The following is a 27,523-nucleotide window of genomic DNA, read 5'->3' on the forward strand; positions in this document are numbered from 1 at the left end:
ATTCATTCATTCATTTTTGGTACTAGGGATTGAACCCAGAGGCATTCTACCTCCTCCTGTCTCAGCCTCCCAGGTACTAGGATTACAAGCGTGCATCACCACGCCCAGTTTATTTTCTTATTTTGAGACGGGGCTTCACTAAGGCTGAGGCCCTGGGTAGGTTGCTGAAGCAGGCTGGGAACCTGTGGCCCTCCTGTCTCAGCCTCCCAAGTACTGGGATTACAAGGGTGCACGACCACACCCGGCTTGTTTTTATTTTTTTAATGGTACTGGGGACCAGGTGTGGTGGCCCACACTTGTAATCTTAGTACTTGGGAGGCTGAAACAAGAGGATTGCAGGTTCACAACCAGCCTCAGCTACTTAGGCCCCCCGCCAATTAGAGACATGACATCCTGTCTTGTTTTTGTTATTTTTTGTGGTACTGGGAATGGAACCCAGAGGCCTTCTACCTCCAAACTGCACCCCAGCCCTATTTTATATTTTATTTGGAAACAGGAGGATCACAGGTTCAAAGCCAGCCTCACAACTTTAAGCAAGGCTATCAGCAACTTAAAGAGACCTTGTTTCCAAATAAGATATAAAACTGAGCTTGGAGGTAGACCTATTTTATATTTATTTCCTGAGAGCCTCACTAACTGCTGAGGTTGGCTTCGAACCTGCAATCCTCCTGTCTCAGCCTCCAAAGTACTGGGATTACAAGTGTGCGCCCCCATGCCCATCTTGACACCCTGTTTCAAAATAAAGAAGAAAAATAGGGCTGGGGCATAATTCAGAGGTAGACTGCTCCTGGGTTCAATCCCCAGTACCAAATAAATAAATAAATAAATAAATAAATAAATAAATAAGCTGGGCATGGTGGTACATGCTTGTAATCTCAGCATTTGGGAGGCTGAGACAGGAGGATTGTGGTTCTCAGACAGCCTCAGCTACTTAGCGAGGCCCTTTGCAACTCAGTGAGACCTTGTTTCAAAATAAAGAATAAAAATCATGCTGGAGGTGTCGCTCAGAGATAGACTGCCCCGAGTTCCATCCCCAGTACCATTAAATAAATAAATAAATGCCAGACGTAGTGGCACACGCTTGTCATCCCAGTACTTGAGAGGCTTAGGCAGGAGGATCACAGTTCATGGACAGCCTCAGCAACTTAGTGAGGCCCTCTCTAACTTAATGAGACCCTGTTTCCAAATAAAGAATAAAAAATAGGGCTGGGGGTGTAGCTCAGAGGTAGAATGCCCCTGGGTTCCATCCCCAGTACCACAAAAATAAATAAACAAATAAAAAATAAATGCCAAACCTTGAAGTTGGCATAGGGAGGAGGCAGAGTGAGGAACGCGTGAGCGTCGCTGTCCAAAGGACAGTGGCCAGGACGGGCGGGGAGGCCGTGGAGGCTCAGGCCCAGCGGTCTCGGAGGTGTCTCGGAGGCTCCAGGTTCCTGGTGTGCGCGGAGCCCCGCCACGATGCCCTGACCTCAGGAAGCCTGGCTGGGCAGAGCAGAGCGTTCCATCCGGGACACAGCTTTGTCTGAAGTAGGGGGCTGGCATCCTTGACAGCAGAAACGGAGCCTAAACCAACACCCAGAGACAGTCCCCGAAGGGCCTGGCTCGGCCAAGTGTTTGGCCAAGTGTTAACATTGGGTCCCGGCACCCGGCACCCCAGGTGGCCCTCGGGAGCTGTTGAGGGAGAGGCGCGCTCATTTCTGGGCTCAGCCGTCACTCCTTTGTTCCAGGTCGGGCTGGTGTACATGTTTAACCTCATCGTGGGCACGGGCGCGCTCACCATGCCCAAGGCCTTCGCCAGCGCCGGGTGGCTCGTCAGCCTGCTCCTGCTGGTGTTCCTGGGCTTCATGAGGTAAGAGGCCGTGGCGGGCTGCGGGCGGAGCTGCCCGGGGGCAGAATGTCTCTTTAATTCACAGGAAGGCACTTGGGATGGGAAAACTGCTGTCTACCATGGATTTAAGTAAATGAGCCCTAAACAGGGTGGCCCAGATAGAAGACAGGAGACAGAGAAGTCTCTGGTGCCTGGTGCTAATGGAGCGGGCACAAGCCCGAGAGGCCTTGGGATGCCTCACGCGCCGCTGGCTGGCTCTTCCCAGCAGATTGCTGCCCCGGGGCCCACTTCATCACTGTAACCATCGGGCCTTGCGCGCTGAGGGAACGCCACCTAGCCATGGCGCGTCGCAGCAACAGGAAGGGGATCTAGGGAATCAGTGTGGAATATAGACTTGGCTTCCGACGACTCACCAAGTCACTGCTACGCACACAGGTACACTTACTGCGGTCACTTCAGCCACCTGCCTTGTGTCCCCCAGGCCTTTGGGGGCACCTGCTCCATGAGCCAGGGGTGTGGTACTCAATAGCCAAGCTTCCGAGCAGGCGGCCTGCCATGCTACAGCTCAGGGCCCCACGCACTCTGAAGAGGTTCCCAGAGGGCCCAGGCTACTAAGGGACTGAAGAGCAGGTGTGCCCAGCCCCCTGGGCCAGATAAGAATGCACGTACAAGAGGTAGGAACACCTGTACCCTGATACAAGGGGATCGCAGGTTCGAGGCCAGCCTCAGCAACTTAGCAAGATCCTATTTCCCCCAAAAAATATTTTTTTTAATTAAAAATAGCCAGGGTTGTTGCTGGCTGTTGCTCAGGGGTAGAATGCACCTAGGTTCAATCCATAGTACCAAAAAAATATAAAGTGCTGGGGAGTTGTGGCTCAGTGGTAGAGTGCCCTAGGCTCATTCCCCAGTACTGCAAAAAGAATAGGGGAAAAAAGCACGGGGTAGGGGCTGCAGTTTTAAGCGGGGGGGGGGGGGGGGTTCATAGAACAGCATGGGAGGGGAGGGAGTGGGCACCCTAGAAAGTAGAACGCAGCCAATCAGCTGAGGCCTGCTGAGCCCTGAACAGGTCGTAAGAGGTAGAAAGAGACCAGCTGCTTCTTTATGCTTTCTTTTGGGAGTTCCGAGGTGAGCTGGGGTACTGTTGACTCACACACTTTTAGCTCTGGTGCCAGAAACTCGAGAAGGCCTTGTCCTTTTGTGACTCTGTCCCCTTTAAGGGACCTTCGGCGCAGGCGGCCGCCTAACAAGAAAGCGCTTACCGGGGACCCCCAGGTAGGGGCCGCCATGCCCCCTCCTTTGCTGAGCCCGTTTATGTTTGAACATGATCAATGAGCTGGCTTTGTGCAGCCACGAGAAGTCTCTTTATGCCTTAATTAAGATTGATTTTAGTTTCACTTCCAAAAAGAAGGGAAAATCAAAAGCCCTTAAAATGGTCAGTTAGGCAAGATAATGAGAAGCCCTTCTCTGCGGCAGCACAAGGTGGCTGGCCGGGGAGCCTCAGGCCTGGCCGACCCCCCCCGGAGGCGGAGACATGTGGGTGTAACTGCAGAGGGCTCCTCTCCCACCTCCCCGGCCAGCCTGCCTGCGGCCCAGTGCCCACTGCTGTGGTCAGCACTCGAGACTCGAGCGTTCGCCCCAGCTTGTTTGATGACGGGCAGTTTCAAGCCTCAGGGTTTATCAGCAGGAAGACGGCCGCCCTGTATCGTCTGTCAACAAGAACGTCCGTGTTCCGGCTGCACCTAGACTCTGGGTTCTGTTCAGAGGCGCAGAAAAGACGACTTCGCCACCCTAGTCTGGCATCTCAGCAAGTGCCCGCTGCTGCCTCCCAGGAGCCCTTGAGAGTCAGGCCATAGTAATGCAAGTCGTTTTGGGTTTTGCCTGGTGTTTCTGATACTGGAGATTGAACCCAAGGGCATTCTACCTCTGAGCTACTTACTGGCTCTGGGGATTGAACCCAGGAGTGTTCTACCTTCAAGCTACACTCCCAACCGTATTTTTTAATTCTTTATTTTGAAACAGGGTCTCCCTGAGCTGCAAACGGCCTCGCTAAGTGGTAGCTGAGGCTGTCCGCAAACCGTGATCCCCCTGTCTCAGCCTCCCAAATGCTGGGATTACAAGGAAGCACCACCACGCCCAGCACACATACACATTTTTACCAGGAAAGACCCATCTGGGAGTCCCCTGTAGGGAACAGCTCTCTGGAGAGAGAATGCTGGGCATTGTTGGCCTTTCTGTACCTCCACGACCTCCTGCCTGCAATTAACGTGTGGCCCCTCCTCAGCTTTGTGACAACTACCTTCGTGATGGAGGCCATGGCCGCGGCCAATGCGCAGCTCCGCTGGAAGAGGATGGAGACTCACAAGGTGCGTGTGCTGCCCGTGTCTCCGGGCAGTGCCTCTGTTCAGTCGTATACCCAGATACGGTCTTAGCAGCCGCTTTTGGTCCCCCTGCAGGGAGGGCGCCGTACACCGTGTTGTTCTAGGAACCTAGCCCAGGTCCCCAAGCCTCAGGGCCCGCCATCGAGCGCCACGGTGCCGGTCCCCCGCCCCACCCTGAGCCGGCTCAGGCCTCCGAACCCTCATCCCCAGGCACTGTGTAGCGTGGTCTCCAGCTTCTAGTGCAGTAGCGAGGGTGCATCGGGTGCTTGCCGATCAGGTGCTTTCTAGAAAGACAGAGCAAAGCTGGGAGGCTTGCCGTTGCCTGGGGCTTCCTGTAGCACCGCAGGCCTGTGTTCTTGGCTTTTCCTCGTCTCATCCATCCCTTCGACCCCCAGGAAGAGGAAGAGGACGACTCCTCCACGGCCTCCGATAGCGACGTTCTCAGCCAAGACAGCTACGAGCGGGCAGAGAAACGGCCCATCCTGTCTGTGCGTAAGTCCTGGGCTTGGGGCAGGCCCTGCGCTTCCCTCTGGTCCGCAGGGCCCCCTTTCTCTGTGGAGAGGGCCCTGGGGAGTCTCCCCACAGACATCCTCTAGGCTGGTGGGTTCCTAGGAAGGCGCCATGGCAGAGTAAGCGGAACACAGGCACAGGCCTGGCTCTGCGGGCTCTGCCCTTAGCAGCGGTACTTTTGCCCTGTGCCTCAGTTTCCCACTAGCCCTGCTGTTACTGAAATGATCAGATGCCTGGTTCTGCACCCTGTGTACACCAGAACCCTGAGTGAGTGTGGTCTGTGTCTCCACCCCTCACCCACCCCTCTGTAAACATACCCTACCTTGCAGTCTCAGCCCTGCTCCAGCTGGGCCAGGGCTGAGGGTCTTTGTTCTCCCTCTACTCTAGAAGGAGCACCCCCCCCCCCCCGAATTCCTTCTAAAAATATGGGCAGAGGCCGGGCGTGGTGGCGCACGCTGGTAATCCCCGTGCTTGGGAGGCGGAGACAGGAGGATTGCGCAGGTTCGAAGCCAGCCACACTGGCTTAAGAGACCCTGTTTCCAAATAAAAAAGTATAAAAATAGGTACTGGGAGTGTAGCCCGGAGGTAAAAGGGTTTCCAGGAACCCCAGTGCCACCAAAAAAAAAAAAAAAAAAATACAGACAGAGGGATGTGATGGCTTACACCTGTAGTCCCAATACCCAGGAGGCTGAGACAGGAGTGTTGCAGATGGGAGGCTTAGCAAGGCCTTCAGCAACTTAGCAAGAGGCTATTTCAGAAATAAAAATTAAATACAGCTAGGAATGTGGGTTGGAGATAGAATGCCTTTGGGTTTAATCCTCAATACCAACAAGTAAATAAGTAAATAAATAAATATATAGACACAGGGCTGGGGTATAGCTCAGCAGTGGAGTGCTTAGCTAGCACAGGCAAGACCCTGGATTTGATCTCCAACACCACAAAAATAAAAAAAGAAAAAGATTTAAGCTGCTCCAAGAGGAAACATTTGTCCCAAGTTTGGGACACCCGAGGATTCCCTCCTTCCGGAGACTCCACTGAGCACCCCTGCCTTGTTCTTTGACTCCACAGAGAGGCGCACATCTCCTGCCCTTTTTGAAATCACAGACCGGGTAGAAATGGGACAGATGGCCTCCATGTTCTTCAATAAAGGTAACAAATAGTTCTTGGGGACAGGGCAGCGTGGGGAAAGGGCGAATTGGCCTTCCCTGCAGACCTGCCCTGTGATGTGGGTTCCACGGCAACTAGGGACCGGGCCACGGGGAGCAGCAGGTTGCCAGCCTGCTGCCGAAGCGCCCCGGGGGGGCCACTTTGGCTCAGTCTCCTCATAGCCCTCCCTTTCTCTCTCTCGGCATGAGGAACCCAGAGCTGGCACCCTAGGGGAGGTCACGAATCCTGGGCAGCTTCCCAACAGAGGAGGCCGAGGGAGGCCGGCTGGCTGGCAGTTTTGTGCCTCTCACTTGATGGCTTCTTACTTTGCTGAATTATTCTGGCCTGTTCTCTCTGTGACAACTCCCTCTGACATTGGTGGGATCTGTGTGCGACTGAGGGGGGGGGGGTCCTCACGGCGGCCAGCAGAGGGCGCCAGGAGCCCACGCTGGGGTTGTGTGTGGCCCTGAGCTGGAGGTGATGCGCTCCTTCCCTCTCTCCCTCTCTCTCCCCCTCCCTCTCTCCCCCTCCCTCTCTGCCCGCTCCTCACTGGCATCTAACAACAGCCTACAGGGATCATCCCAACTCCAGGCTTGGGTGGTTGGGTCTGCCAGTGCGGCGCCCTCACCTCTGTGGCGAATCTTGTCCTTTTGGAAGACGAGCCGTTTAAAGAGTTCAGTTGTTCATGCCCAACGTGCTCTGCTTCCTCGAGGGTCAGGCTCAGGCCCAGTGGATCCTTCCCCTGGCAGCTGTTGGGGAGACCTTCTGCCCCTCCGGGGTAGTGACTCTGACTCTGCCGGAGGGCTGGGCGGCCTCCAAGCCAGGGCAGCCGCAGACTCCAGAGCCTTCACTGCGCGTGAGGATGCCGAGCCCTCTGCTGGCATTGGCCGTGCGCTTTGAGGTCAGCCCAGGAGAGGTGATGAGCCCTCTCCTGCCTCGGAGAGCGTTCCCAGGATTCACAAAGCGCCCGGCCGTGCTTGGCCCTCTCCTGCGCTCTTCCTGTGCTCCGTTTCTCTCTCCCCCTCTCACCAGCCTGAGAAGGAGCCTCTCCCCTTCCAAATGCAGGCTGGTAAGACGGAGCGCACGTCCAAGGGAGAAAGGTGATCCTGTAAGAGCGCTGAGAACTGGTGCTTTGCTTGTACCAGCGTCTGAACCCAGGGCCTCACGCCCACCGGGCAAGCGCCCACCACTGAGCTCCATCCAGCCCTGTTTTGTTTTGACTTCGAGACTGGTTCCCACTAAGTTGCCTGAGTTGGCCTCAACCCTGTGCTCCTCCTGCCTCAGCCTCCTGAATAGCGGGGAGGACAGGCACATGCCACCGCGCCTGGCTAGTGGTTTGTTAGATCATTTCAACCCCCACAGTCAAGACTTCTAGTTCATCCGAATGTAATAGAAAATAGCAGGTTTGTGTGAAGGCAGCCCCACGCTTAGGGGGCTTCCTCGTTGTCTGCTGCGGGCTTCTCGGGCTCTATGTGGTTGATGTTGGGCCAGATAGGTTTCTTGTGGGGCCTTTCCTGGCAGTATAGGATGCCAAGCGGCATCCTGCCTCTCGCTGCCAGTAGCACCTCCTAGTTGTGACAGTCAGACTGTCCTCAGAGCCAGGCGTGGTGGCACGTGCTTTTGTAATCCCAGTACTCGGGAGGCTGAGACAGGATTGCAAGTTTAAGGACAGCCTCAGCAAGTAGTGAGACTTTCATCAACCTAGTGAGACCCTGCTTCAAAACAAAAATAAAAGCCGGGTGTGGTGGCTCATGCTTGTAATCCCAGTACTTGAGAGGCTGCGACGGGAGGATCACAGGTTCGAGGCCAGCCTCAGCTACTTAGTGAGGCCCTCTGCACCTTAGTGAGAGACCCTGTTTCAAAATAAAGAATAAAAAATAGGGCTGGGGATGTAGCTCAGAGTTAGAATGTGCCTGGGTTCCATCCTAGTACCACAAAAAGAAAGAAAGTAGGGAAGAAAGAAAGAAAGAAAGAAAGAAAGAAAGAGGGGGGAGGGGAGGAGAGGGGAGTAGCTCAGAGGTAGAATGCTCCTGGACTCAATCTCCAGTGCCAAAAAAAAAAAAAAAAAAAAAAAAAGCCTGGCATGGTGGCATAAGCTTATAATCCCAATATCTTGGAGGCTGAAACAGGAGGACCACATGTTTAAAGCCAGCCTCAGCAACTTAGTGGGACCCTGTTTCAAGTTAAAAACTAAAGTAGGAGCCAGGAATGGTGGTGCACACTTGCAACCCCAGGACTTGGGAGGCTGAGACAGGATGATCACAGGTTCGCAGCCAGCTTCAGCAACTTGTGAGGCCCTCTGCAACTTAGTGAGACCCTGTTTCAAAATAAAGAATTAACTAGGGCTGGGGATATAGCTCAGAGGTTGAATGCCCCTGGGTTCCATCCCCAGTCAGTACCACAAAGTAAAATAGGGCTGAGGGTGTAGCTCAGAGGTAGAATGGCCCTGGGTTCAGTCTCTAGGACCACCAAAAAAAAAAAAAAAAAACAGAACAAAACAAAACCCAGAGACTCTTCTCAGAGTTGCCAGGTGTCCCCAGTGGCAAGTGGGGTGCAAAATCACCCCTGTTCTGCTCTGTCCATAGCTCACAGATTGTCGGATTGTCCTCTGCACCTGAGACAGGGCTGCCGCCTCTGTGAAAGGGCCCCTCGGACTCCCCGCTCATGTGTCATAATTAGAAATACCAGGGCTGGCCATCGACATCCTCTCAGGAAGCCCATTGATCCGCCCGCTCCGTGTCTAGTAATGAAACTGTATTGATCAGGGAGGGCCGATGGCAGTTTATAAACAGCCGACACTGGTGTCAGCAGGTGGCGGGAGGGGTGAGGAGGGGACGATGCGTCCTCAGAGGCCTCGGTGTCCGAGCAGAAAAGCCAGCCAGGGCCGGCTGGGCCAGGAGCCTGTGGTGCGAGGTTCAGGCAGGCGCAGGGACTCCGAGCTTGGACACCAGGCCAGCTCTGATGTGCCAGCTAGCGTGTTTGGAAGCAGCTGCCGGGCTCTGGTGGGTCCCATGGAAAACCACGTTTTCCAAGCCTTTTTCCCCTAAGTTCCTAGGAGCAGGACTGACCTCAAATAGCCAGGACTAGCGTGTCCCAGGCTTTCCCCCGGGAAGCCTCGCAGGCTCTCCTGAGCCACCAGGACTAGAGGGAAACTGTCACTTCATTTCTTTCTGTTCTCCGAGAAGCCAGCAGCTTGAGACCAGTGACACCCCAAACTCAGCAATGAGCGAGAGGGGGGCTTTGAGATGCGCGGCCTCGGCCCTTAGGTCGTAGATCTCCAGCTGCTATTTTCAGAGCTGCTGCCCCCGATCTTTAGAGCTGGAATCGTGCATGGAAGGTCGCACGGGGGAAATTCTCACCGTAGAGGATGGAAGACGTCCAGGGCTTTGCTCAGCATGAGAAGGATGTCCCCTGGAATCGGGACTAGAGCCCCGAGTGCCCATCTCTTAATGCACACCCTGCAGTGATGGGGGACAAAGGTGCCTCTGCAGAGGGACACAGCACCAGACACCTTCCACATCAGCACGGCTGGCGGCCCGCCGGGAGCACTGTCTCTCCCCAGCCCACCAGACGCCCTGGGCCACCGGGCACTGGGTGATTAATCAGTGAAGGCTCCATGTGCTCTCGGGTTCAGAGAGCTGGACCACTTCCTGACAGCTTCTCTGTACTCTGATTCTCCAGCAGGGCTCTCCTGTCTTCTGCAGAGGGAGCCCTGGCCCCAATGCTCTTGGGTGTTCCAGCTCCTGGCTCCAGCGCCTCCCCTTCCCCTCCACACGCACAGCCTGTCCCCAGTGCCAAGGCGCCCCCGGTTCCTCCCCGGGCGGCCACGCCTGAGAGCGACCTCCCCTGTCTAGAGTACAAACCTCTCTGACCTCCGAGCCCCAGTGAGCCTTCTCAGGTGTGCGGGTGAGCGAGCTCTCAGGCAAGTCCCAAGCCAGCGCGTCCCCTGCCAGCATCGCCGCATAGCCAGCTGGAATGAGTACCAGGACTCTGGGGTCATGTTTCCACTTCTCGTAGGAAGTAAACGGCTTGGAGAACTGAAGGCCACGGGAAGGGTAGAGATTTAGTCATGAGAAGGGAGCGCAAATGTGTCCTGGTCCCTGACCCGTGGCTTTGCTGCTTTCAGTGGGGGTCAACTTGTTCTATTTCTGCATCATCGTCTACCTGTACGGGGACCTGGCCATCTACGCCGCGGCTGTGCCCTTCTCCCTCATGCAGGTGACCTGGTGAGTACCCCGCCCCACACTGGCTGCAGCGGTGGGTGGTCTGGGCCAGTCGGGGCAGAGTCCGGCACAGAAGCCAGCCCAGGGTCCTGGAGGGATGTGGACGCCCCAGGCCCCTTCCTCCCTGTTCCACAGTGGGCTGTGCCGTCCTCAGGAGGCGCTCTGCACTGCCGCTTCCCTTCCCTGCCCCACTGAAAAGCTGGCTTAGAGCCCCTCTGGGGGGTCTTGCGTCATCAGGAAATGGTTCTACACCAACAAGGCGGGCAGGGCCTAAAAGATAACTAATGAAAAGTCAAGTCATAGCTGGGCATGGTGGCGCACGCTTGTAATCCTAGCATTCGGGAGGCTGAGACAGGAGGATCACGTGAGGCCCTCTGCAACTCAGTGAGACCCTGTTTCAAAATAAAGAAGAAACATTAGGGCTGGGGGTGTCGCTCGGAGGTAGAATGTCCCTGGGTTCCATCCCCAATACTGAAAAAACAAAAAAATCAAGGCATGGCGGGATGGCTTTTGTCCCTTTCCCGCTGAGCGGGGTCAGCCCAAGCCTGAGTCTGCCACTGTTCTGTCAGCAGTGCAGCTGGCAACGACTCCTGCGGCGTGGAGACCGACACCAAGTACAACGACACCGACCGGTGCTGGGGGCCCCTGCGCCGCGTGGACGCCTACCGCATCTACCTGGTGAGTGGCCTCGCCCAGCCTGGGTGGCCGGCGCGTTTGACCGCCTTTCCCCAGAGCAGAGTGCCTACGCACCTCCGCCTTCTAGCTCAGTACTGGGGCCCTGGCAGAAAACGGATCCTGTCAACAAGACTAGCCCCAGAGCGTCCTGGCTCCCAGGCCAGTGCGTTGGGGCTTGGCCCCTGGGTCCTCGTCAGTGCCAAGGCTGAGAACCGGTGTAGACTGAGCTCAGGGCTCGCGGGGAGCTCTCGGCGGAGCGCTTTAAGAGTGCCAGGCTGCAGGGCTCGCTTCAGCTGCACATACACTGAAGTTGGAACAATCAGAGAAGATTGGCGTGGCCTGTGCGCAAGGAAGATAATGCCAGTCCGTGCAGCCTTAAGTATTTTTACCTGTTTCTAAAATACAGCGTCTTAGCCAGGCATGGTGGTGTACACTTGTAATCCCAGTACTTAGGAGGCTGGGACAGGAGGGTGGCAGGCAGAATGATCCATCTTGCTATGGACCCTGGTTGCAAACAGACTCTGTAGACTGAAGGATCAGCCTGGCCATCTTCCCGCCTCCCCGTGGACAGGGGAGAGCACGAATCTCCAGGCTCGCTCTTGATTGCTTCGTGCCTGGGGGGCTGGGGGGCTGAACAGGATGCAGGCGGGCCTCCACCATAAGATACAAAGCAGGGCAGTTATTTATCTCTGCCTGCTTCGCGGGCAGGGCTCAGAAATGGTTTCCTCCAGCTTTTGCAGTATTTATTAATATCCTCTGCTTCCTCCTGGCCCTCCTCCGTGCGGGCACAAGTTTAGGTGTGCTCGGTGCCACAGAGTTGGACATATGGCCACTTAGCTGATTTGAAGGAGGTGGGCCGGGAGGCGGCCAGGCCTTTGGGGCAGTGGCCCCTTGGCTCCCTTTTCCCCGTCCTGGCCCGGGCTCCGCAGGCACTGCCAGCGGTGTTATTTGGATCTGGATGTGTTCACCCCAGGAGCCACTGGATGGTGTGTTTTGCCTTCCCCGCCCCGCCCTGTGGTCCTGCTGAAGCCCGGGCCGTGGGAGAGAGTTGTTTGCCTCCGCGTTCTTGGAGCGGTGGGCGGATGGCCTCGGCTGGCTTTCTTGCCGTGGCTGGGAATTTGTCCCGTAGAGTTGTGTCTTCAATCCTTCCGCGGCAGGTCTGGTGGAATCTGGCAGCAAGCTAATGGTCGGGTGGCCCACTCCGCCTCTCCCCGCCTCAGAGGTGGTGCCGGAGCCCGCAGGGCAGCCAGGGATACCGAGGCCAGAGAGGCCCTCCTGAGGTCCTGCGAGCCCCATAGCATTAGAAGTGCTAAAGCACAGGCCCTCTGGATCGCGCCTTCCCCTGCGTGATGGTCGGGGAGGAGGTGAAGGAGGATATCCCGGGGCTCCAGGGAGGGGCCCAGCGGCCCAGCAGGTGCGTCCCTGGGGGAGGCTGCTGGAGCCTGCACGCTCTGCCTGGCCCACCTGCAAAACGGACACGAGCACTGGGAGGACTGGCCCCTGCCACTTGCTTGGTGAATTTTTCAGAAGCGTCATTATCGCCTTGTTAAACTGTTCCTTCCCTTCTCCCTATAATCCTTCTGCATGCTGGAAGCCTCCCTCCCCGAGTCTCAATAACTGATGGAGCAGAAGGAAACCCTCAGGAAAGCAGACAGCCATTCATTACTGCCTCCATCTCCCAGATATTACACTTATAACTCATAAAACTAATTGTCCTAGTGCCTGTGATGCTCCCAGCAGGGAGGCCAAGGCTGCAGGCGGGGGACGGGGGAGCAGCAGCCCCTCAGAGCCTGTTCTCTGGGCCATCGGCACCTTTGCTTCTGCCCTGGGACACCGCAGGGTGCGTCTGCCCTGGCACTTTTGCTTGACCTGTGCTGGTCTGCCTGGCTCCCAGGAACCGAGGCAGGTGGCCTGGGCATTGTCTCAGAAGTTGCTGTGTCTGTGGCTTCAGGGTCCCAGGTCGCGCCGCACAGTGGAGCCTCCCACCCAAGGCCTGGCACTGACGGCTCCCTGCAGGGCCTCTCTCCCTCCCTTAGTCACAAGGGTAGCAGGGATGTGGGTTTCTTTCCCCTGATGGAGCCCCCTCCCAGGTGATGAGGGTGCCTTCCCCTCACATCTTCAGGGGAGCTGGATTCCAGCAAGTGGCCTCTTCGGATCTTGGAAAGAGGGCCATCCTTTTCTTTACCCCTGGCCATTCACGTTCAGATCACCCAACCTTTCTAGAGACCCCACGTGCCTCTCACCACCGGCCGTGTCTGATTCCGCTGCCAACCATGCTTCTACAAGGCAGCAGGCAGGTGGGGGTGCACACTTGTAACCCCAGTTCTTGGGAGGCTGAGACAGGAGGATTACAGGTTCACAGCCAGCCTCAGCTACATAGCATTCCACAATGTAGTGAAACCCTGTTTAAAAATAAAGAATACACGCCGGGCGTGGTGGCGCACGCTTGTAAGCTTGTAATCCCCGCGCTGGGGAGGCGGAGACAGGAGGATCGCACTAGTTTGAAGCCAGCCTTGCTGGCTTAAGAGTCCCTGTTTCCAATTAAAACTATAAAATGGGTCTGGGAGTGTAGCCTGGAGGTAGAAGGGTTTTCAGGAACCCCAGTACCACCAAAATAAATAAAGAATAAAGAATAAAGAATAAAATTAGGGCTGGGGGTATAGCTTGGAGGTAGAATGCCCTGGGGTTCCATCCCCAGTACCTTAAAAAAAAAAAAAAAAAGGTATAGGCTTCTATACTGTGGTTTAATTTTCAAAAGGTCCTCTGAAATCTCTCTCTTCTGCTGTTCCTTCCTGGGAAAGTTCCTGAGAAGGCACACACAGAATGAAAATATCTGGGATTTTAACTGTCTCTGAGGCCAGCCTGTGCGTAGCATCACGATTACATCCAAGACGAGAGCTTTCTCCACCGGCAGTTACCAGTCGCCTCCCAAAGCCCTTGACCTTAACAAATGGAAAATTCCTCCTCCCCTTCTGCACCCTCGACCCCCATCCACATCCCGTGACGCCCAGCGCAGCTGACATGAGTCAGTCTCTCCTCCTTCACTGCGGTGGCCCCAGCACAGGGTGCTGTGGGGCGGAGGGTCCCCTGCTTCACAAGCACCCATGGGTGTCCCAGCAGGCTGCCACAGCTGGAGCCAGCGGGGCCAGGGCCCACGAGGGTCATCAGCACCTGCTCTCGGCTGCCCTTGGACTCCCAGGGCCCCGCCATTTCCCCGCACGCCTGCGCCTTCAGAAGTGCAGTGGGAAGTGTCAGCCGCCCGCCCTTTCAAGCGGTAACCTTCCTCCAGGCGGGAGCGGCTTGGGATTCTCTCCACGGAGCTTCTCCAGCCTTAGTCAGGAAGAAAGTCGGAATTTGGCATTGGGTTCCTTCCTGTGCCAGGGCACAGAGGACCCCGGCAGAGCAGTAGGACGGCATGTGAATGGCTCCATCCAGGACCTGGGGTCAGGCAGGCTTCCTCCTTCCCGCAGCCCCTGGCCCAGGATCCAGCCCTCCTGCGAGTGCGTGGCAGAGGGAAGCCTTGAGGGCACAGCGGGGACTCCCCAGTCCTGAGAGCGGGCGGCGGCGTCACTCACAGGTGGGCAGGTGCTGCCGGCACAGGCAGCCCAGAGGCACCCGCCCAAGAGAGCTGGGAGCGCAGATGGCGGAGCGGAGCTTATCCAGGCTGGAGACCCGGCCGCAAACTGGCTGTATGGAGTGCGGGCCCTTGTTGGCTGCCTTGGGCTGGGACAGGGTCACCCCAGTGTGCTATCCTGCCTTGAACTCAGGCGCTGGGAGCTGCACCCTCGGCACCAGTGACTCGGGAGAGATGCAGCTCACAAGTGCCTGGCAGGAGCCTGCCACCCTCTGCAGGCGGAGGGCATCTTTCCATCCTCCAGACAGCCCCATGGGGGAGCGGTGGCGCATGGGAGAGTCCTGCCTGGCAGCCTGCTCCTACAGCAAGGTCTCCCTGAGACTGGGGCTAGGATTAGCGCAGGGGACCTTCACCCAGAGCCCCGTCTTCCTTCTCTTCCAGGAGACCACGTTCTCCGATGCTCCCTGGCTCCCACTCAAGCTGCAACACTCGAAATACCAGGCAGCCCCCTTTGCCAACCAAATACTTTCTTCCTGAAGTACTGCCACTCAAGGAGAAAATGCCCTCTTTCCTAAAGGGATGGGCCAGGAATGCCGCACCCACGTGGCCGTGCCACCCCCAGCCCTGGACTTTCCTCCCAACCATGGTCCCCACATGGGTGTAGCACGTTAATTACCAAAGAGTGCTTTTCTGACTTAGGCCTCCCAGCCACACAGAATGAGGCAGTGTCCCATTTTACAGCTGGGAAAACAGAGACTCGGAGGTGGTGGCTTCCCCAGGTCCAGCCCGGCTCTTTGGACTGCCAGCCTGGTCTTCCTGTCTCCCCAGCAGACTTGCTCCAGCTTGCCCTGCACTCAGGCCCCTGCTCCCCACTTGCAAAGAGGCGCCAGCTGTGATGCCCACGCTGGAGTCCAGCCTGGAAGCCTGACGTTTGCAGGGGGTGGGGACACCGCCACCTGTGCGTGGCGTCGAGTGGGTGACGCCATTGCAGGTCCCACCCGTTGACAGATGCGCTGTGTCTCCTTGCCCTCTGCTCCCAGCAGGTGGAGCAAGAGGGGCTGGACTGGAGGGCCTCTTCCCAAGGACGTCTCCCTCCCCCGCCACCGTCTCTGTACTTCAGCATCCGCTGTGCCCTGGGGCTCTGGCGTGTGCTCATAAGTGGGTCGCCGCTGCCATCCCTTGAATATTTATTCTTACCCGTTCTGGGGCAGGAGGTGGCCTAGAGGCCTTCAGGACCAGCGAGGGGGGAAACGGAACATGAAGCAACAGGTCTTGGGGCAGCAGCTCCAGCGTGGGACCCGGCGCTCTCAGGTCATGGCGCCGCACCCTCGGGCTGTGTTCCACGGCGGTGGTGCCCCCAGAGCACGGTTCCGGGAGAAAACAGTTGACAGTTGCCCCAGACTGGTGCAGTGTCCGAACCTGGATGGAAATGAGGCCCTGCGAGATAGGGAGGTGAGCTCTCGGGAGGGCTGGCAAGAACTCCGACAGGACCCCAGCTGGTCTGGAGCCATGTGTGTTGGTCCCAGCTGAGCCCCGGGAGCAGGACCCTCTGCCTGGAGAACAGACGGGCTGGGCACGCCTGATCCCCTTCTCTGGGCCGCGTGCGCCCACCTCTCTGGCTCCCATGAGTTAGGTCTTGGCCCAGCACCAACCAGAGCAAGTCAAGAGGGGGTTCCTGGTGCCTGGGGTGCAGGGGCATTGCTTGTGGAGTCTGGGGCGTCTGAGTGTCTCCTTAGAAGTTCAGTGACCACGTGGGGTCCACTGGGGCTGCCCCCAGCCCGCCTCTCGTCCCCCGCTCCGCGTCCTGCTCCAGAGGGTCTAGAAGTCAGAGCTGTTGAGCTGTTCCCTTGTCCCCCGCTCACCCGTGGAAGGATGAGCATCACAACTGGGCAGCCCCCACAGCTGCAGAGAGAATAGTTCTGACCAGGCCAGGGCCCCACGGCCACCAAGCATGCGCTGTGATGTAGGGGTCGGGGCTTCAGTGTGGCCCAGAGCCTCCAGGGACATGCATGGCCCTGGGTCCGGCTGAGCCTCTGCTTTGGGAGATGGGGTTTTGAGGAGGAATCGATGTCTTCCCTGTCTCCCCAAAGGTTGGCGCCTGCTGCCCGGATGGAGCTAGGGCCTGATACTGAGCCTCCAGCTGCCACCGCGCTCAGGTTGGAGTGATGGGTGTGCAGGGATTCGCTTGTCTCTTTCTTTCTCGAGAAAATCGATAACACAGGGGACAGGGCTGGGTTTTTCTTTTATAATCTCATCCTGGAGCAGCCTCTTATTTTCTGATGGGCTTCCCCTGCCTCCCACCCTCTCAGAATGAAATTCGGGTTACCTGTCACTCGCTCTATGACACTGTGGTTTGTCTTACCAGTGCCTGAACAGGGGCCCCATGAATGCCCACTGTGCTGCCGTCACTCCACCACTGCTGCTGTGGCCCTGGCACCGGTTCCCGTTCCCCCATACCTCCCCATCTGCCGCCAGCATCGCCCCAGACCAGCCCCCCAGGACACCTGAGTGACCTCCCCAGCCACCCTGTGACCACTCCCCCAGCCCCACCCTGGCCCATCGGTGTTGGCCCAAGGCTGCTCCCTCCTGCCCAGCCAGAGGATTTTGTTCTTAGTGGAGCGCTCAGGGACATGGGTCTGTCAGCTGGCATTAAGCCCACCATCCATCAGGCCCCATTTCCTGCCTCGCCAAGGCCAGTCCCTGATGCTTTGCCGCACCAGGTAGAGGACAACGCTCAGTCCCCGAGCCACCTCCTCCCGTCTCCGTAGAGGCCAGTCTGGGACTCTGGATCTCAAGGCAGCCAGGAGTGGTGCTTTCTCCACCCTCCCCACCCACAGCGAGGAGCTGCCCTTGGTGCTAATTGGGGCCCCTGGGGTAAAGGGGATTCAGGTCTAGCTCCTGAGCCAGGTGCCAACCCCCCCCTTCAGGCCCCCTGCTGGGCCTGGCAGATTGAGTTATCTCTCCCACCCTGTTAGGATGTCCCCCCTCCCCTTCCCCTTTGTCAGGAAAGTACTAAGTACTTATTACCCTGCAAATATCACTCGCCCAGAGCAAGCCAGGTGCTCCTGTGCACTTGAGGAAGCACTTGATTTACTGGGTCATTAGTCCTTTTTCTCGCCATTCTTCCAGCGAACAGAAAGGAAAAATGATCGATCGGTGTGCTATGTAACCCATAACCTTGCCCCCACACACACACATGTATCACACTAGCTCTTAAGAAACCAACCAGATGAACACCTGCAATCCTAGTGTTTGGGAGGCTGAAACAAGAGGCTAACAGGTTTGAAGCCAGCTTCAGAAACTTAGCAGGACACTGTTTCCAAATTTTAAAAAAAAAATTTTTTTTAAAGTAGGACTGGGAGTGTAGCCCAAAGGGAGAATTAATGTCCCTGGCTTCCATCCTTAGTACCACCAAAAACAACAACAACCAAAAAAAATGTGTACAACAAACTTAGGGGGTAATTATTTGTTACAAAGTAATTCCCTATTTCACAGAAGGCCTCCCTGCAGGTCTCTTATAAGCACTTAGCTACCCTCCTGCATTTAAAATGTTACTCTGTGGAAAATAAGTACTCATAAATAGAACTCCAGGACCCATCTCTTGTGAGAGGGAAGAAAGGCATCTGTGTATCCATCTGCAGGATGCAGAAGCCCAAAACCCAGTTCATGTGGCTGGAAAACCAAACCAGGCAGATGCGGCTTGGAGTGGGCATGGTCAGCAGCCCCCCTGGCCTAAACCAGGGACAACCCGCCCGCACGTGTCCCCGAGCTGGGAGGCTTGGTGGCGCTGTAGCACACGCCCATGGACCTTGCGCACAGGCCAGTTTGGTTGGGAAGCCTCCAAATAGGTCTCCGTGGGGAGTGTTCATCCCTGCTGGGGACCTTCTGCACGGAGCTTTTTCAGGACCATTCTTGTACACGCTTCACACCGATCCCAGGCAGACCCTGGGCTTGACGTGCGAGCCCTCCTTTTTTGCGAGCGGCACCGTCAGGATTAAAAATTGAGTGCACGTCACTTCCTAAGCCACTGGGCTGATCTCCACCTGTCCCACGTCTGTGCGTGTGCACTTGGGCTCAAACGTGCCTCAGGTAATTCGCCTCGAGAAGCTACAGGCAGATCCCCAGGCCCCTCCACCCTGCTGCCAGAACGCCTGGTGCTGGGCAGAGCTACACGTGTCTTTTAACATAACTTTGTGTGTGGGGGGGGGGGGCACCAGGGATTGAGTCATTTTACCTCTGAGCTAAACCTCCAGCCCAATTTTATTTCTTATTCGGAAACAGGGTCTCAGTAAGATACAGAGGGCCTTGCTAAATTGTCAGATGTTGGCTACGAACCTGAGATCCTTCTGTCTCAGATTCCCAAGGATTGGCATTACAAGCGTGTGCCAGTATACCCAGCTTGACTTTGTATTCTTTAAGGAAATATCGCAGTTGTTAGTTGCAGATTTCCCCTACCTTTTTTTATTGCGCGCGCACGCACACACACACACACACACACACACACACACGCAGTGCATAAAAAACTAATCTACAGAACCTTCCAGCAACCTTTCCCATATTCCCAGAGTAATGTAGAATGTACTTAAGTGTCTTGTGCTGGCAGAAAATTGTACTGCCAGACTATTTCCTTCTCTGTCCCATGCCCGCTCCTGTCCCACAGGTGAGCCTGTGACACTTGGTGGCCCTGCTGGGCTTTGGGAGGCAGGGCTGTCCCCTAAATGACGCCCACTGTCTGTTACAGGGTACATGTTGTAAGCAGAACCTGGTGCCTTTCTAAATAGAGCCCCGGGGCCCTGGTAATAATTGTTTAATTAAATAAAGCACTCACTCTAATGACTACACGCCTTCATGTAGCCCATATCCCAGCCAGCAGCGCTGGTCCTGCACACGCTCAAACTCAACACCTGTGTGCAGAGAGGAGGTCTCTGGGTACGCAACCCTGCCCCTAGGAGGCAGAAGGAGACACAGAAACCCAGAGGAGTTCCAGGCTGCAAAAAACACGTGGGACGTGAGGATGAAGGGCGTGACACAGAGCTAAGCAATTAGGATGCATATTAATGATGCCATGTGATTAATTAGCATGAGCTCTGGGAAGTCTTGTGGCTCAGCAGAGAGCAGACCAAGGTACATCTTAATAAGCCTTCAGGCGCAGAGGGAGGTGCAGCCGAGGGTGTTGCTGGGCCGGTGGCAGGTGAGAGTGTGAACCCAGGAGGAAGAATCAGAGGGCGCGTTTGGTTGGGTGATGGCAAGAATTTGTGTAGCAGCAGTTTGAGGCATTCCCCAGAGACCCTGATGGGACCGGCATGCAGGGCCCAGTGCTGGGTGCTGGGTGCTGGACGCTGCCCTGGGCTGGAAGGTCCCTCCGGCCTGTGATGTCCACACAGTTCCGGCTGCTACAGGGAGGCTGTGCCCCACCTGAGAGGCAGGTCAGCCATTACCAGGAGGACTGTCCCGCTCTGCCCTTCCTCGGATCAGAGACAAGAGCCTCAGCATTGACTCTCAGTGTCTGATTCTCATACCCTGCCACAAGAGTGCCTCAGGCCTTTGTTAAGAATACAAATTCTGCCGGGCGTGGTGGCACACGCCTGTATGTAATCCCAGGACTTGGGAGGCTGAGACAGGAAGATCGCGGGTTCGAGAGCACCCTCAGCAAGTAGTGAGACTTGAATCAACCTAGCAAGACCCTATTACCAAGTAAGAAATAAAATCAGGTTGGAGGTGTAGCTCAAATGCCTCTGAGTTCAATCCTCAGTACCAAAATAAATAAATAAGTAGAATACGGGTTCTACTGGGCATAGTGGTGCCTGCCTGAAATCCCAGTACTTGTAGGCTGAGACAGGAAGATTGCAGGTTCAAGGCCAGGCTCAGCAATTTATCGAAACCCTGTTTCAAGATTAAAAAATAAAACAGGTCTGTAGCAGAGGAAGAATGCCCCTGGGTTCGATCCCCAGTACCCTCTCAAGAAAAAAACAAAGCTGGTTTTGCCAAGCATTGTGGTATATGCCTGTAATCCCAGTATTTGGGAGGCTGACACAGGAGGATCACAGGTTCAAGTACAGCCTCAGTAACATAGACTCTCAGCAACCTAGCAAGACCCTCCCTGTGTCTAGACAAAACAATAAAAAGGGCTAGGGATGGAGCTCAGGGTTAGAATACCTCTGGATTCAATCCCTTAGGTTCTATGAGAGGGTGCGGTGGGAGAATCACAGGTTTGAGGCCAGCCTCAGCAACTTAGCAAGACCCTGCTTCAAAATAAAAAGTAAAATAGGGCTGGAGGAATAGCTCAGAAGGAGAATGCCCCTGGGTTCAATCTCAGTACCCCCCCCCCCAAAAAAAGAGAGAGAGAACAGGTTCCAGACTAGGAGTGCGGCGCGGTGGTAGAACGCTTGTGTGGCACTTGCACAAGGCACCACATTCCATCCCCAGCATAGAAAAGTAGAAGAATACAGATTGCTGAGTGCTACACCAGGCCCAATACTAGAGCGGACTCTTAGACCTCGAGACCCAGGAATCTGTGTTTCCCAATGGCAGGGCTCTCGCTGGCACCTAGTCCCCCACAGAGAGGTCACTCCGAGGCACCGCGGTGGGGCAGCTGTCAGGGACTTCCAGGGAAAGGGAGGTGGCCAGGCCATCCACAGGTGTCCAGCCTGGGGCCACAAGTGGCATCCCAGGGACACATAGAGCATCCCTGGGCAGACAGGGAGCAGCAGCACCCGTCTCCACACGCCTGTTTTCAGGCTCTGTGTATCTTTAGGAGAAAAAGGCTCCCAGGATCCATTTACTGGTGGCTGCTCTGTCACCTGAGGCCAACAGGTCCTCCCGTGTCCCTGCTCAATGCTTCTCCCATAGCCTTCTGGCTTCCTGTGAATCTGACGCCCTGTGCCAGCTCCCCATGGAGGGCCTCTCGCATGGACCACCAGCTAGGGAGGAAGCAGGGGGTGGGGCAGTGTAATTTCTTACACTGGGTTCGACAGAGCTCATTAATCAGCCAGCCTGATGTGCCATGTCCCCTCCCTCTCCGCCTCCAAGGTTGCTCAGCCCCAGGTCTATTTCCAGGTCAGACGTCAGCAGGGAAGAGGCGGAGCCAGCTTGGCCCGTGTGCGCCTCTCCGCAGGGGCGCCCTGGGCACCTGACTGCCCTCCTCCCTTCCTCCTTCCAGCTCCAGGGAGGAGCATCCCCCACCTCCACCTGTCTTGCCACTCGGAGGGAGGGAGGGAGGATGCTGAGCGGCACCTGCACCTCTCAGAGAGCTTAGCCCCAGTGCCGGACAGGTGAGGCAGGAGAGGGCAACGCCTCCTGTTCCCAGGCCAGATTCCAGCTGGTCAGGGTGCCGCCAACAGCCCTGTAGGCTCTCTCGAGCCCAAGGCTTCATTCCTGACCATGTGCCTGTGCGTGTGTGTGTGTGGGGGGGTGCCTTTTCCTAAGATGCCGAGGGGCTGGATTGATGCCTTAGAGAGTCCCCCTTCCTCTGCCACTCAGGACACAGCCCATCCACAGCTCAAGAGCCCTCTTGTTCTGGGGTCCTGTCTAGGCCAAGGAGACCTCCGGCCCAGCCCCTGCAGTGGCTCCCCAGGCCACAGTGGCTGAGGCCAAGCAGACGCAGCTGCCCTGCTCACGAGGGTGAGGTCGCAGCACCTACCCTTTTCTCACCCTCCTCCTTTTCTTACCCTCCCCCTTCTCTTTGCCATCTAGCATAAATAAGCAAGGCAAGAGCTGCTTCTGTGCGAAGACGGCAGTAACTAAAAGCAAGCCAGTAGCCCACGTGAGGCTGGGGTCTCTGCACCTGTTATCTTGGTCCAGGAGAGGCAGGCACCGCTCTCTTCCACAGCTCCCTGTCACCTCTAGAGAGCCCTGCCCTCCCCCGCCCTGCCTTCTACCCACCAAGGGGCTTTCTCCAGAGCCCTACTGGATGGGTGGACGGCCCTCCCTCTGCCTTTAAGGAGGCTCCTGGGACAATCAGGGGCAGCTACCCGCCCCCACCCCCTTCTCATGCTCATAGTCTACATGATTACAGTCCCTTTAAACCCTCATTGGAAGAGACAGGAGTCCGGCCAGGCGTGGTGGCACACGCTTGTAATCCCAGTGCTTGGGAGGCTGAGACTGGAAGATCGCAGGTTCGCGGCCAACCTCAGGTACTTAGTGAGGCTCTCAGCAACTTAGTGAGACCATGTTTCAAAATAAAGAATAAAAAATAGGGCTGGAAGTATAGCTTGAAGGTAGAATGCCCCTGAATTCAATCTCCAGTACATTAAAAGAAAGAAAGAAAGAAAGAAAGAAAGAAAGAAAGAAAGAAAGAAAGAAAGAAAGAAAAAAAAGTTAAATAGACAGGAAGCAGGAGTCCTCCCGGGTCCTGTGACATAAGCCCAAGCCCAGGTGAGTACACTTCTCCACGCCTGGGGCCGCTGGTCCAGCCCCCGCCCAGTCCAGGCCCGCCATTGCACAGCACAGTGTGAGCATTGTCCCTAGGTCATGGAGATGGTCTGTGTCTGTCACTCGCATCTTTCAAACCTGCTTTTGGGTAAATCGGAGTCCTGTTTCCCTGCTGGAAGGCCCCCAGAAGCACTTCCCCAAGAGGCAAATCCCAACGCCCATCTCCATACTCATACCGCCCTCCCCTTGACACCCCTGCCAGGGAGCTCCTCACGCCAGCTCTGGGCCATGCCATGCCTTGGCCCCCCCCACAGTCCAGGAGCCCTGTTGTGCACTGGGCCCCAAGGTCCCTTCCTCTGAGCTGCCATCTGTGGGCTGCTCCTCCCCGTCCTCGGCATTAGTCAGATTTTTCATTGCGCAGTGACTCGGCCTTCTCGGGCGCTTCTGGTGGGCAGACGCTGTCTCCTTCACTTTGTATCCACAGCCAGCGGGGCTGGGACAGAGCTGTCTTAAACACAGTGTTTTAGCCGGGCTGTCCCTGCAGGGTCAGAGGCCAGACATCCACACAAACCCCTCCTCAGCCCCTGGGCCTGCTGACAGCTGGCGCCACTGCCCTGACTGGACCAGTTCCATGCACAGCTGGCCCCTCCCGTCCCATCTTCACCACCAGGACAGAAGCTCCCCCTCAGCAGGAGCTGGGGCAGCTCTGTCTCTGGGGGCTGAAGTACGGGGAGCAATCAGAAGCCCTTTGGGTGCGGGCGCCGTGAAGTCGCGGGCAGCTCGCTTCCCATCTCCCCCTCCGCCGCCGCCTCTTCGCACCTGACGCAAACAGGGCATCATTAGAGTAGGTGCCAGCTGCTGAGTCGGGTCTGCTGCTCCCGGCAGGACCCCGCCTCCCCCGGCCCCACCGCCCACTGCGCATGTGCCCCACGGCAGGCTCTCAGCCCTCCTGGCTCATGATCGCACCTGTGTCGCTGCGCCTGGACTGGCTTCCGTCTCCTTGTCGCTCCTGTGAGGAGCCAGGCTGTCCTTTAAAACCCTGATGACATATAATCATTAAGTGAATGACTATGTGGGTTTTCCACAATATTTATCTTTTCCCCCAATCCACAAGGGTTGCAGCTCTGGCACCAGATACTTGGAACTCCGCCCACCACCGAGTGCCATCTGGCTTCTCAGCTGAGAAAGAGACCACACAGCCACGCAGGCGTGTCCGCCAGTGGCAGGGCACGAGAAACTGACCGCGCCAGACTAAGGCCGTCAGACCAGCCCAGCTCTGCCCTCCTCCCCCGAGGGGGCATGGCGGAGACAGTGGGAGAGGTGGCCCTTTAGGACATGATCAGGGATGGGGGCGGTCAAGTGCTGCAGAGAGGAGAGGGCTTTGGATCTGTATGACCTGGTCCCTGACCCCTCCTCTGTCCCCTTGGAAGGCATCTCCGAAGGCTTGGAGACAACTGGGGAGCGCTCCCTGTTCCAGGTGTGTGGAACTTGTCCTAATCCCAAAGGCTTAGGAGGAGGCCGGGAGGAGATGGGAACCTAGTGGGGCCGTGCTTGCATCCTGGGCAGACACAGGCTCCCCAAGGCAGGGGGCAGGAGCCCTCCAGCGCCTCGTAATCCTGGGCCTGGCCCACATAGCTCCCTCTCCGCCACCGCGCCGCTTGATGAGGGGTCAGGGATGAGGGGTCAGGGACGAGCTTCCATCCTCTGCCCCTCTTCTCATCACGGGCCAGGAAAGATGCTCCCCACTTTGCCTCCCATGAAGATAGGTCTCAACTCTCAGGCCCCTAACTAAGAAGTTCAGAGCCTCCTCTAAGTAGGGGCAGCCGGAGTGCAGAGGAGGAGGTTCAAACAAGGAAGTTGCCTGGGCTTTTAGACATATTTCCAGGTCCCTTGGGAGAGGGACACACAGGAAGGGATGTGGGTAGTTTCAGTGTCCGACACTCAAAAGCGGCACTTGTGCTCCAAGCAAAGGCAAGGACGGCCTTCCAGGCTCCCTGGTCATCTCCCCACCGGCAGGGCCGAGGAGGCAGTGCGTGCCCCGGCCCTCAGGTCACTGGGCAGACATCACTCCTTGGTTTTGCCTGGGCTCATCCTCCAGGCTCTCTCATATCAGAGCGGAAAAGGTTTTCTCCAGCATCCCTGCGTGGCCAGTCCGCGTGGACGCTGAGTTCACCCCCAGGTGCCCAGCATCTTCCACACGTTACCCGGGTGGAGGTGCAGGTCCCTCTTAACTGGTTGCTGGGCGCCTGCTGCGTGCCTTTGGTTTCTCTTCCCCTGTTGCATAGCTCAGCCTTGCTTAGAGCTCGTGCCCTGCTGGACCCTTTACCTTTCAGCTCATTCTGCCTCTGCCGGTCCTCAGCATCCTCCTGCTGGGAGATTCACCTCTGATGAGATCTGTGGATGTCCATCGTGGTTGGGTTGGTGTCTACAGCCCAACAGCCTGTCCTGGCACAAGTTTCCTCTCCCAAGACCCCTCTGGTTTCTTGGGTCAGCCCATAACTGGGCTAGTCTCCAGGAGGGTGGCTGCCCATCTTCTGCCCAGAGGAGGTCGTTCCTAAAAGCTCCTCACCCATCTTCTTACAAGAACGTGATCTGCTACGTAGCACAATGCCTCTCATCCCGTGGTTTTGGCCAATAGGCTGTGCTGAGGGTTCGCTGGATTTGACACGCATGCGCTGCTGACAGTCTCCACGGAGGCACCTGTTCTGGTTCCCCAGCCTGGTGACGGATTCTTCATATTTGGTTGGGAATATCTTGAACTCTCCTAAAGAGCACCGTAGAACTTGCGTGGAGGTGATAGATATCAAATAAAATAGTATTGTATGCCAGGCGTGGTGGCGCACGCTTGTAATCCCCGCGCTTGGGAGGCGGAGACAGGAGGATCGCGCAGGTTCGAAGCCAGCCGCGCGCGCTGGCTTAGGAGACCCTGTTTCTAAATAAAAATATAAAAAAAAATAGGTCTGGGAGTGTAGCCCAGAGGTAGAAGGGCTTCCAGGAACCCCAGTACCACCAAAAAAAAAAATAATAATATATATATATATATATAGTATTGTAAGCCAGGCAGGGTGGCACATGCCTGTGATCCCAGTACTTGGGAGGCGGAGACAGAAGGATCATGGGTTCAAGGCCAGCCTCAGCAACTTAGCAAAATCCTGTTCAAAATGAAAAAATAAAACAGGACTTGGAGGTAGATCTGAGGTAGAATATCCCTGGGTTGAGTTCTCAGTAACACACACACACACACACACACACACACACACACACACAGCATTGTAGCCAGGTATGGTGTGGCCAGGTATGGTGGCATGTTCCCATAGCCCTGGCTACTCTGGAAGCTGAGGCAGGAGGATCACTTAAGCCCAGGAGTTCAAGGCCATCCTGGGCAATACAGGGAACCCCCCTCAAAAAAGAAAGAAAGAATAGTATTGACTTACATTCCCTCCATGGAGGTCTGCTCTGCTTCAGTAGCACGACGTCCCCGTGCCTGGGTGCTCAGGGGATGGCTAGGCTATGAAATGATTCCTGTTCTTGCTGGAGCCAGGGCTGATGTCTGTGGACTGTCTGTCGGCTAAGTAAGCACAGTGTACTTTGAGAAGGTCAGGACCTCGCCAGACCTCGCAGTGGGCAGGGACGACATGGGGACGCAATCCCCGCCCCGTCCCCTGCACCCGGAGCCTGTCCGTTCTGCCTCCCAGCTCCCCTCCCTTTGGCAGGTGAATTCCCCAGAAGCTGTCATTTGAATTAGGAAAATAAAAACTCCCAAGCCAAAATGTTCACAGCCACTTGAGAAATAAAAATAGACTCCTTGAACATTCCTTCACTGCGCTTCAAGGACGCGGTGCAAGTTCTGCTCCCACTTAGGGCTGGATCATGCTGAGTCGCCATTAACCCCGATTAGCTCCCAGCCCTCAGCGCCCAACAGGAGCAGCCCCGGAGGCCGGGGCCTCCTCCCTTTACCACTGAAAGTGCCCTCCAGGACCACTCCAGGGAGCTCCGCTATGTGGCTGGCAAGTGGCCATCCCTGCCTGAACCCGCTCCCCCCCGGGCCTCATGTGCTCCGAGACAGAAATTTCATCTTCAGCCGCCCACAGAGCCCTGTATGTTGCCAGCAGCCCCTCTCAACCCTCCCGACACTTGTTACCTCCTGAGAGCTGCCTTTGTTACCCCTGTTAAATCAACAGAGAAATCTAGCCCCGCCCCGGAGCAAGCAGGGCTCTGAGTGGGGTCAGGACCTTCCCCTGGCTGGACCAGCAGGCAGCCTCCTGGCCGGCCTCCCTCAGGTGTTCCCCGCCCTCACCTGTTGCAGAGTGCCATGGGTGTGCCGCCCTGCGTCCTGTGGCTGATTTGAAGATGGCATTGCTCAGAAGGTGTAGGAGGTCTGCTTGACACTGTAGTCAGCACGGCATTATATCCCTCTCCCCTTGCCTCCAAGAATGGAATTCCCCTTTTCCTTCCGGTTTTTTTTAAGAAGAGCGAGAAGGAACTCTAATTGTTGAATTTCACCAAAGGTTTTTTGTTTTTTTTTTGTTTTTTTTGTTTTTTTTTTTGTGGTACTGGGGTAGAACCCAGAAGCTTTCTACCTCCGGGCTATACCCCCAGCCCTATTTTATGTTTTTTATTTTGAAACAAGGTCTCAGTAAGTTGCTGAGAGCCTCACTAAAGTAGCTGAGGCTGGCTTTGAACCTTTGTGATCCTCCTGTCTCAGCCTCCCAAGCGCGGGGATTACAAGCGTGCGCCACCACGCCCGGCTTCACCAAAGTTTTAAGTTCTAGTTAGGAGCTGTACACAAGAACCCAGATTTTGGAACCAACCTAGGTGT

General features: G+C 56.3%; 1 protein-coding gene across 1 annotated transcript in view; it reads left to right on the forward strand.

Annotated features, from left to right (window-relative positions):
• The window catches only part of TMEM104 (transmembrane protein 104), a gene marked incomplete at both ends in the record, with an annotated part of 60,909 nt that overhangs the window by 8,821 nt on the left and 24,565 nt on the right, over positions 1–27,523 (forward strand). The window contains 6 exons of the mRNA XM_080712730.1: positions 1,728–1,849; positions 4,110–4,191; positions 4,602–4,698; positions 5,785–5,865; positions 9,989–10,088; positions 10,655–10,763. Of these exons, the coding sequence (XP_080568856.1) occupies positions 1,728–1,849; positions 4,110–4,191; positions 4,602–4,698; positions 5,785–5,865; positions 9,989–10,088; positions 10,655–10,763 (591 nt within the window). The remainder of the gene's footprint in view (positions 1–1,727; positions 1,850–4,109; positions 4,192–4,601; positions 4,699–5,784; positions 5,866–9,988; positions 10,089–10,654; positions 10,764–27,523) is intronic.

This window comes from Muscardinus avellanarius, assembly GCF_963383645.1.
Source record: "Muscardinus avellanarius genome assembly, chromosome: 16".
Classification (NCBI taxonomy): Eukaryota; Metazoa; Chordata; class Mammalia; order Rodentia; family Gliridae; genus Muscardinus; species Muscardinus avellanarius.